General features: G+C 45.6%; 1 protein-coding gene across 12 annotated transcripts in view; it reads left to right on the top strand.

The window, feature by feature from the left end:
- Positions 1-10000, top strand: part of maptb (microtubule-associated protein tau b) — a 32709-nt gene that overhangs the window by 16132 nt on the left and 6577 nt on the right. For 4 of the 12 annotated variants that reach the window (XM_077010240.1, XM_077010232.1, XM_077010234.1 and 1 more), the window contains 8 exons: positions 1095-1115; positions 2655-3845; positions 5034-5071; positions 5633-5812; positions 6532-6595; positions 7478-7731; positions 8010-8102; positions 9677-9758. In XM_077010240.1, the coding sequence (XP_076866355.1) occupies positions 1095-1115; positions 2655-3845; positions 5034-5071; positions 5633-5812; positions 6532-6595; positions 7478-7731; positions 8010-8102; positions 9677-9758 (1923 nt within the window). The remainder of the gene's footprint in view (positions 1-1094; positions 1116-2654; positions 3846-5033; positions 5072-5632; positions 5813-6531; positions 6596-7477; positions 7732-8009; positions 8103-9676; positions 9759-10000) is intronic. The other 8 variants (XM_077010238.1, XM_077010242.1, XM_077010237.1 and 5 more) reach the window with 7 other exon arrangements.

Genomic DNA, 10000 nt, shown 5'->3' with positions numbered 1-10000 from the left:
CTTAATAAAGTGTCTCTTTTCATTGCTGATGCAAGTTTAATGGTGGCGTTCCTGTCTGAATGCAATGCTAACCCCGCCGAAAAAGCTTTGTGCTATTAATTACGTTTTCCATTGACTTGTGTTGCCTTTTCCACAAAGCGCTGTATCTTCTGCCTTGAAAAAGATGATCATTTAACATGAATTTGAAGGGTTGGTAGAACATCTGAACACCTCACCTGGCTATTTTTACTATGTTTTTAAATACCTTTTGAAACCATATCCTGGTTGGCAACCCACCCTGATGTCCTGTAGAGATTTTCAGTGAAGCAAATGTGTTCTGATGCGTTTGCTGTTGATTGGTTGATTGTTGATTGGTCATTTGCATGTGGGTTGTTTGTTTTTCTGTTTCTGGGCTTCATGGTCAACTGGGCCAGCAGCTTTTTGACAAGTGATTAGTCTTAGTCTCCCCATCTATCTCTCTATTCTACAACTCTGGTTTAGCACACTCATTAGTCTACAGATTATCCATTTAGTGTTTCCAGGGTCCATCATACTAAGTGAATATATATCTCTAATGGCTAATGGCTTAGACTTGAGAAGTTACTATTGAGTTAGATTAAGGATTAAAATTAAGAATTGTGTAAATTACTCTGGAGTGACACACTTGAGTGGTTGTACAATCCTATGACTATGTTATAAGCAGTTGGACTAGTACTGAAGTTGGGACTCCTTATACTTTCACAAAGAACTTACGCACAACAGTTACCTAAACAGAACTTCAGGTGCTGCATGAGAGAGTCCAGACGAGCTCATTGTGAGGCTAGTGGAGGCGTCCAACATTGTAATGGATCTTACACCTTAGTGCAGGATGGAAGTCTTCAGGTCAGTTTCATTTTTAATCAGGACTCAACTGAAGACCACTCAAATTCTCGGTGCATGTTGTTGACTTGAGAACAGAGGTGGGGGGGGGGGGGGGGGGGTGGTATCAGGTGTGTTCTTTCTCTTTATCCTTACACCCAGCACAGTTCCTCACATTTTCTTTCATTTTCTATCCCCCTCCCCCTTTTGCCCCATGACCTTCTGTTGACCTTTGACATGACGGCTACATGCAACAGGGACTGCTGGAGCAGGTGAAGGTATGGTGCGCTCACATCCCTTACCCACCTCCCCTGACCACCTTTGGAGGAGACACACCTGTACAACACATACCTCAGTCAACCCATAAACCCTTAGAATTCATTCACAGCTGTTCCGTCTCACGTGCGTCTGCGTCCTGTTGTCTTAGCGTCCTGTTGTCAGTGTCCTGTCTCTTCATTCAGTGAGCCATCAATGACAGGTATTAAAAGATAGAGAACATCATTAAGAAAATCAATGAGATATTTTCATTTTATGGTTATGTTTCTATTGATCTTGTTGAAAGCATCACTGTAAATGGATTAGTATAGCACTGAGAATAATTTATATGGATTACGATAGCATTGAGGATCATTTAAAATGCATCTTAAGTCCAGCACAACTGAAATGACTCCTGAGTATCAAAACCCTCCAGAGGACAGAGAGAGAGAGAGAGAGAGAGAGAGAGCGAGCAAGAGAGAGAGAGAGCCCTTGTGCAAAAGTACACAAAGGTCGAACTCTGAACACTTCAGAGCAGTGTGAAAAATGATCCGGTCTGCATCAAGTTGCCAGTCAGCAAAAAAACCCTTATTGCCCTGAAGAAAACCCCATTTGCAAATGGATAGTGTGGTGGGCGGAGCAAAGGCAGTTCATTACCATCTCGAGTCACGTTCCTGCCAAGCTTTTCACACTATTGCAAGGGACAGAAATGCTGTTGGGTCTTTGTGGGTATTGTGTTTTGAATGACTGTATTGTTTGGGTTAGCCTGGTTTCTTTCTTTTCTTGTCTCTTTTTTGTTGTTGTTGTTGTGGTTGTTGTGTTTTTGCCTTATTTATTGGGTTTGGGGTTGTATGCTCTTATCAATCGAGCTGTGAGGCACTTTTATGAGGCATGCGACTTCCATCATTCCGGTCATTGTAGTGCGGCCCCTGATTCTGCCGTCGTGTGGGAGAGCTACACCATTGCTCCCCTCTTAGTCTACCACGTGCTAATTACATTTATAAGCCCCAGTGTAAAACAGCTGCTCCTGGCAGGCCTGGGGTTGGTGTTTCAACATCAGAGGCTTTTGAAAAACAAATAGCTGACTTCTCAGCCTCTGAGGCCTGTGACCTGCCCTCTAATTGCTACCTGACAGGAGTTTAGTGTTTATGACGCAGCAGTTTAATTTAGCTTTGCTGTCTTTTTCTCTTCTGTAATTTCTTCATTGTTGAGACGCGTCCTGGATCGGGCCACAGGCGTTGTGCGGTTTCATCAGTATTCCAGACTGGAGCTTTATGTAATGCAAAAGCTTGGTTTTATAACAAACTGCGTGTTATAAAAGTGCCTGCAGCTTAAAGTTGTGCTGTGTGTTGTTTAAAGACAGCTGTGAAATTAATGTTGAATGATGGTCTGTTTCCTTGCTTTGCTGTCCAAAAGAACCTTTTCTTTCTGTGTCGTTCATGTTTGGGTTCCTTGGTTCCATTGGTGTTTGTGATGTTGACTGTGGAGAGAGGCCGGTTGAGTGTTGCTAATCCCGCAGTGTTGTCTGTGGCTGTTCCTTCATTCTCCCTCCCGCTCATCAGACGGTTTAACGCCAGGTGGATTCTCCCCGCCACACAGTGGCAGGAGCAGCGTGGCGTCGCTGGATGGGGAGGAGCAGGATGTGAACGGAGACGCAGCTAGGGCTGTGAGCCCAGGACCGCCGGTCCACTCCCCACAGGCATCGCAACTCGAACGGGCCGACGGATTTGGGCCGGCAGTGCCGAGCTTTGATGACGGCCAGGGGAAGACGAGTCCTTCGGAAGAGGCGGTCGCAAAACATGATCTGAGTGTTTACGAAGACAAGAGAGAGGAAGACAGCACCAACAATTATGGTAAGAAGGAGGAGAGGATGGCACCGTTTGGATCTGCCCACGAGGGAGAGGTGGTGGTGATTCCCGCCATGCAGCTTCCTGATTCTTACACGGAAGATCGAGAGGAGGAGGAAAAGGAAAGAGAAGTGGAAGAAGAAGAACACGAAGAGGAAGAAGTTCCTTTGGTCCACAGCACTGTTGTCCCACAAAATCAGGAAATGGCAGGCGCTAAGCACGAGGAACCCCCGTTCCAGCCTCTAGTAACCCCAGAGGAATCAAAGAAGCGAGGCCTGTCATTTGACTACACTGAGCCCCACGAGCCGGGCCAGCCAGGTGCCCCTGAGGGCTGGGAGAATGGCCCTGATAAAACCCCCCCAAGGAGCCCTGACTCCTGCAGAGCTGATCCAGGTTCCCCCTTCTCCGCTAGTGCTTCAGCTGACCCCATCCAGGAGGTACCTCTCACTGACGAGCAGAAAGACGCTCACCAGGACGACCAGGAGGAAGACCAAGAACAAGAGAAAGAAGAGGAAGCAGCCTGCATTTCCGAAGCACTTAAGACTGAAGACCACGCTATGCCAGAGGAGCCAAAGGAGGCCAAGCCGGAGAGGCAGGAGAAGTACTTGAACACCACGGATGAAGATCTCATTGCAACTGTGGAAGCAGCGCAGAAGGCCTCGGCTGCTGGCGAACCAGAACCGGGTCTTCCTGCTGGTGCTCATGCTGGTCAGAAACCCAGCTCTGAAAAACCGGCCACAGCAGCGGTGGTGAAACCAGAACCTGCCATAGACGCTCCCGTTAAAAAAAAGAAGCCCGTTTCTACGGCGGCTGCACCTCCTTCGCCCAAGTCCCCAGCAAAAGCGCAGAAAGCCCCCCCAAAAGACGCCGACGCGCCAGTCCGAAAAACAAGCGCCTCGTCGAAAGGTCTGTTTTTCGCTCGTGTTTCTCAAACCCCCTCCAAACAACCTTCTTCCTTTCATGCACAGATCTTCTTTTTTTTTGTAGTGTAGACCAACTCAGCTAAGCTAAGCAAAGCAGCACCCTTTCTGAAAAACGTACACGGAAGGTCAAAATAAGTGTTCGGTTGAAGAAACGGACTGCTTGTAGCCACTGACACTCCTCTCCTCTCTCTCTCTCTCTCTCTCTCTCTCTCTCTCTCTCTCTCTCTCGTGCTCTTTTGTGATCTCTTCCCCTTCCTCTCTTGTGTTTGTCGTCGGTGTTCTGTACCTCTGTGTGTGGCTCTGAGCACAGTTTGTGTTGCTGGTTTGCGACCTCTCTCTTTCATGCATGTGACCAGTGCATGGTTGTGGACTGTGGTGCACCAGTTACCAACTTGTGTATGTTGTGTGGATTACATCCCTGCCTGAACAATTTTTCTTTGTCTCACACACACACACACACACACACACACACACACACACACACACACACACACACACACACACACACACACAAATGAACTGTTTTGTTTTAAAAAATCATGATTTTAATATGATTAGATAACAAAGTACTCAGAAGTATAATCATATTACTCAGGGGTTAATATGAAACAATGTGATTGTTATTTCCTCTTAAATTATTTTTATGTGAATCCATTCATAAAGGCATGTTGCAGTGCTCCGAATTGCTACTGTAATGTGGTCACTGTCAGTGATATTAAACTGAGAGGGTCATTTTGAAACTTTAGATCAGACGGATCTGATTGCAATTTCTTGTCAAATCACACATTCTGACTGAAAAATGTTTAAAGGTCAAAATTTTAAAAGTCAAAAGCAAATTAAAGAGGTCATGTGCTTGAATTGGGTGTCGTGATTAAAAAATCAGAATTCAGACTCATAAAGTTCATTTCAATCTGCAAAAAGGAATTCAAATATACACTAAATGTATGTAAATACCTCAAATATATACCACTAAAACCCTAATGCATACAGAGAGGGTTTCAGACATACACCACTAAATACCTCCCTAACCTGAATACATGCAGTAATTAGGGTGCCCTTGCAGAGGTATTTAGGACTCTCACTAGAACTCACTAGTGTTCCTCGTGCACAGCGGTGTGGTCAGATGGCTACCTCACACTCACTCTCGTCTTCACGTTCTGTCTCTGAACAGCCAAGGCAGAAACAGGAGGAGCTCATAAGAACACTAAGGTATGGTGGCCACTGCTTATTCGTCTTGTGTTTTCATGCCTTCACTAGTCTAAATTTGACACGCATCTGCTGTTTCGACGTTACGCAACATGCCGTTTATGGACAGTGGTGTCATCAAAAAGAAAAGCCTGTATTGCATAAAAAATGTAGTAGTGTCAAAGCAATTGGAGGTAATACTAGTGATATAAAGTGTACGACGGTATATGGGGGCAAAAATATAAGATATCTTAGGGTAAGATATTCTGTAAAATATAGGCATAAGTAGGTTAGGTCATCTTTCAACTCCTGCTCATTACCATAAGAAGAAATTTGAAGATTCATTTTATTCTTCAATCATTTATGTTTGTAGCCATTATTTAACATTACTAATGAGCTTGAATTTTGTTATTTCAGTTTTAGTGAATCCTAATTTCTTGGGCTTCTTCTCAAGTTTCACATCATGACATTTTAACCCTTTCACAATTTTCATCATCTAATTTAAGTAAACCTTATTTTATTTTATTTTATTTTATTTTTTCTTTTGACATTTCTCTTGTGTTCCCTCATTCTCCGTAACACAAGACACCTTCCCTCTCCACACCAGCCAAAGCTAGGCTGACCTCTACCCCTAAACGAGGTTCATCAATCCCAGTGTCCCACTCCAAACACACCTCCACCTCCCCCATGGGCCCTGTAGGTCCTCTAAACTCTAAACAACTCACTCTAGGAGTGACCAAAGCCAGAGCCGCAGTGAGTACTCAGGTCAGCACGGTGATCTTCCATTTGCGGGTCCAACTCTTTGACCAAATTGTTATTTTTTTAATATAAATGACTCGAAATTGGTTCCCCTGAAGACACTGACTTCTAAATCTGCTTTTAAAATGCTCGGACGTTTCAGACTCCAAGGCTCTTCATAACCTTCAGTGTGGCATTGCTAACCTTTAAAATCCTAACCTACAGTTTGGCATTGCTAACCTCTTAATTCCTGAACGTCAATGTGGCATCGCTAATCTCTTAAATCCTGAACCTCAGTGTGTCATTTCTAAACTTTTTTCATTCCTAAACGTCAGTGTAGCATCGCTAATCTGTTATTCCTAACCTTCAACTGGCCGTTGCTAAACTGTTAATTCCCAACCTTAAGTGTGGTGTCGCTAAAGTCTTGAATCCTAACCTTGAGTGTGGCATCGCTAATCTCTTAAAACCCAATTAAGTGTGGCATCGCTAATCTCCTAATTTCTAATCCATATCCTCCTAATCCCTACTCTCATGCTATTACTGTGTTTTCTTAGCTACTGTTCATACTGCTGTATATGCAAAAAAGAATTAAAAAAATTATTGTTTGCCAAACGAATCAGAAAACAACATAAATAAAAAATTTATTTGTGAGCAAAATGTCATAAAAAATCTACAGGTGCTAATCATGAGGGTTACTGCTTTGCCATATGTTGATACTGAGTGTGATTTTTTTATTTCCCTCATAGGCCGGTGATGCAAAGACAAAGACCCCAGGTGGTAAACCTCAGGGAGTGGGCACCAAAATCCCTTGTAAGTCACTTTTCTTCAGATCCTCTTGACATTCATATTATTTACTGCACCATTAAGGGTCTCGGCAGTCGACCCAAGATTTCTTTACACTGGGTCTTGTACTGCATAATTGGAACCAGCAGCTGCCAGATTAAGAAATATTGCCAGACCCCTCAAATAATCCCAGTGCAGTATTATTTTATGTTGCACTGGCTTTGCCCAAAAGAGTGAACCACTATTGCCAACTGTTGCCAACTAATATAACTAACTTGATTGAAGTGGTAGGAGAGGGGATAAATTGGTATGGATTTTTTTTGTTTGTTTTTTTTTTACATCTAACCATCTGTATATTGGCAGTTTTGGTGCCTGTTAAAAAGTATCAGTCCTCTGTGCATCTGAAATCCCTTCTGCCACAAGGACACAGACTTTAATTAAACAGTCGTGTTTTATGGGCTTTCTGCAATTGCCCATCTGTCCCACTGCCTGGCCCACTGCAGCTTGTCAGTCTGTCATTCAGGCATCCGTGGCGTTAAGCACTGCTCCCTACATCCAGGGTTCTTATCACCAGACGCTGCAGTACTGTAGGTACTCTGAGCTCAGACCAGCCCATAACAGTGTCAGATTTGACTCTGTGCTGATCCGGTGTGGTACAGATTTTTGTGCAAGTCTAATGAATACGGAGGTTGAGCAAGACTTCGATTATCACACCTCTTAAAGGTCCGGGGAGCATACAGAAATGTATCTGAAATGTTGGACTGATGCTAGAGTGTTATGGTAGGCGTTCAGGCGTCAGAAATATAACTCCAGGCACAATGAAAGACAGATGTGTAGGAGTTGTCACATGTAGATGCGGGGTGACGACTATACCCTGCTCAGCTGACTGTGTTTCCAACGGCGCCCCAGCAGCTGAGGGTCCCAGGACCCCCGACCGCAGCGGGTGTAGCAGCCCCGCCACGCCCAAGTCTCCAGCCAGCCGCTGCAGCACACCTGGGCAGCAGGTGAAGAAGGTGGCGGTGGTGCGCACCCCACCCAAATCGCCCGGCTCTCTCCGGTCCCGCACCCCCATCGCCCCCGTCGCCCCCATGCCCGACCTGAAGAACGTCAAGTCCAAGATCGGCTCCATCGAGAACATCAAACACCAGCCCGGGGGAGGGAAGGTAAGTGAGGCACGGTGAGGTGTAGGGAAGGGGCGGCCATTTTGTACCACGTGTCCGTTTCTGGCCGGACGGTGCGTGAGCCGAACCCGATAGACAGCAGGAGAGGAAATGGCAGGGCGGGCGTGCTCGTGGTGTTCAGATGGTTGCATATTCTGCTAGTCATATGCCCAGGCGGTCTGTGCCCACTCCTGAAAGTCTGGGTAACAACATTCACCATGGTCCTCGGCGGCCGTCAGAAGCCACGAGGCCTGCGTCAATTCTCTCACTTTCTTCCCGAGGTGCAAATCCTTGAGAAGAAGATGGATCTCAGCACCGTTCAGGCCAAGTGTGGCTCCAAAGCCAACATCAAGCACACCCCAGGAGGTGGCAACGTGAGTAACATCTGCTCCCTCCTCTCACAAGGTCCCGTTCCTCCCCACACCTTCAGACGTGGGCGTGACGCCCTCCTGCCCTTCCTGTACAGGGGGAGCGGTACTATCCCAATGTACAGGACAGTATCAAGCTTTTTGAAATTTGAAATTTGAAAACGTCAGTGGGTTTATTGTTTTTGGGGTTTTTGTTCATTGTTATCAGTGGGTTATCGTTGAGGGTTACACCTGAAGCTCTGAGCACTGCTCAGCCCAGCACATGTAGGGGTGTGAAGGAAACTCTTGTGTTCTCATATAGTCCTGAAATTACATTCTGTCATAGTGGACATTAGTGAAAAATGACAGAACTATTCAGGGTCCAGCACAGTGTCTAGCTGGACCCAACGTTACCTTACAGTATTCACATTACGTAGTTACGTGTTACACTATATTATGCTTATTATGTTGCTGTGTTCAGTACGTTACAGTATACATTAAGGCAACAAGCAGACACCTCCATGACGAGGACTGATTACAGAACTGAATGCTGTGTTGTCATAGTAATAATGGCATGGTGAATTGTTGCCATAACACTTCTGAATGCTGGCGTGTGTTGCTATGGCACGAGTAGACCTGGACAAAACAGAACTGCAGACCTGTTGTCTTGGTGAATTGTTGTGTGCAGTGTACATATTACTGGCGGGCCGTTGGTGTTTGTGTTACACCCGGACCACCGTCCCTGTGTCCGACGTACGCTTCTTCCCCGCTATGGGGAAGGTTTGTGGGGGCAGACGTAGCTGCCCTGCTCAGCGGGGCACAGGGCATTAGCCTTGCCCATCTGACTTGAGTGGCACTGAAGGAATATGTCCACAAACGCTAACAGTGGAAACAGTGAAATGAGCGTCAGCTACATCCCATCAGCTACGCAGGAGTGAATGCACCATCCTCTCTATGTGAAAGACACGATTGCACTGGCTTAAGAAGTCGTCTTCTGAATATGCAGAATCTGATCACCTGGCTAACAACATGCACCTGGGAACAAGTGACCTAGTGTCTAACTGCAACCAAAAGGTGTTTCTTAAACAAAGGTATGGGTGCAGGTGTTTAATTAGGGAGCAGGTGTGTTAAGGTGCAGGTGGAGGTATTTAATTAGGGAGGAGGTGTGTTAAGGTGCAGGCATGGTGTTTAATTAGGATGAAGGTGTGTTAAGGTACATGTGGAGGTGTTTAATTAGGGAGGAGGTGTGTTAAGGTGCAGGCATGGTGTTTAATTAGGATGGAGGTGTGTTAAGGTACAGGTGGAGGTGTTTAATTAGGGAGGAGGTGTGTTAAGGTGCAGGTGGAGGTATTTAATTAGGGAGGAGGTGTGTTAAGCTACAGGTGGAGGTGTTTAATTAGGGTGCAGGTGTGTTAAGGTACAGGTGGAGGTATTTAATTAGGGAGGAGGTGTGTTAAGGTACAGGTGGAGGTGTTTAATTAGGGATGTTTGTTCAGTGTGTGATATGACGATTGTTTCCCCTCTGTGTGAATTTCAGGTTTCACAGTAATGTGCATGTTTACACTTATGTGTTTGTGTCTCTGTCTTGTTGCTGTATTCAGGTTCAAATAGTGAACAAAAAGATGGATCTGAGTAACGTGCAGTCGAAGTGTGGCTCAAAGGACAACCTTCACCACAAACCAGGTCAGGGTTCACAACCTTCACCACAAACCAGGTCAGGGTTGCACAACCTTCACCACAAACCAGGTCAGGGTTCACAACCTTCACCACAAACCAGGTCAGGGTTCACAACCTTCACCACAAACCAGGTCAGGGTTCACAACCTTCACCACAAAACAGGTCAGGGTTGCACAACCTTCACCACAAACCAGGTCAGGGTTCACAACCTTCACCACAAACCAGGTCAGGGTTCACAACCTTCACCA

This window comes from Brachyhypopomus gauderio, chromosome 6 (genome assembly GCF_052324685.1).
Source record: "Brachyhypopomus gauderio isolate BG-103 chromosome 6, BGAUD_0.2, whole genome shotgun sequence".
Lineage (NCBI taxonomy): Eukaryota > Metazoa > Chordata > Actinopteri > Gymnotiformes > Hypopomidae > Brachyhypopomus > Brachyhypopomus gauderio.
The sequence above is the reverse complement of the archived record's forward strand: the minus strand, read 5'-3'. Positions and strand labels throughout refer to the sequence as shown.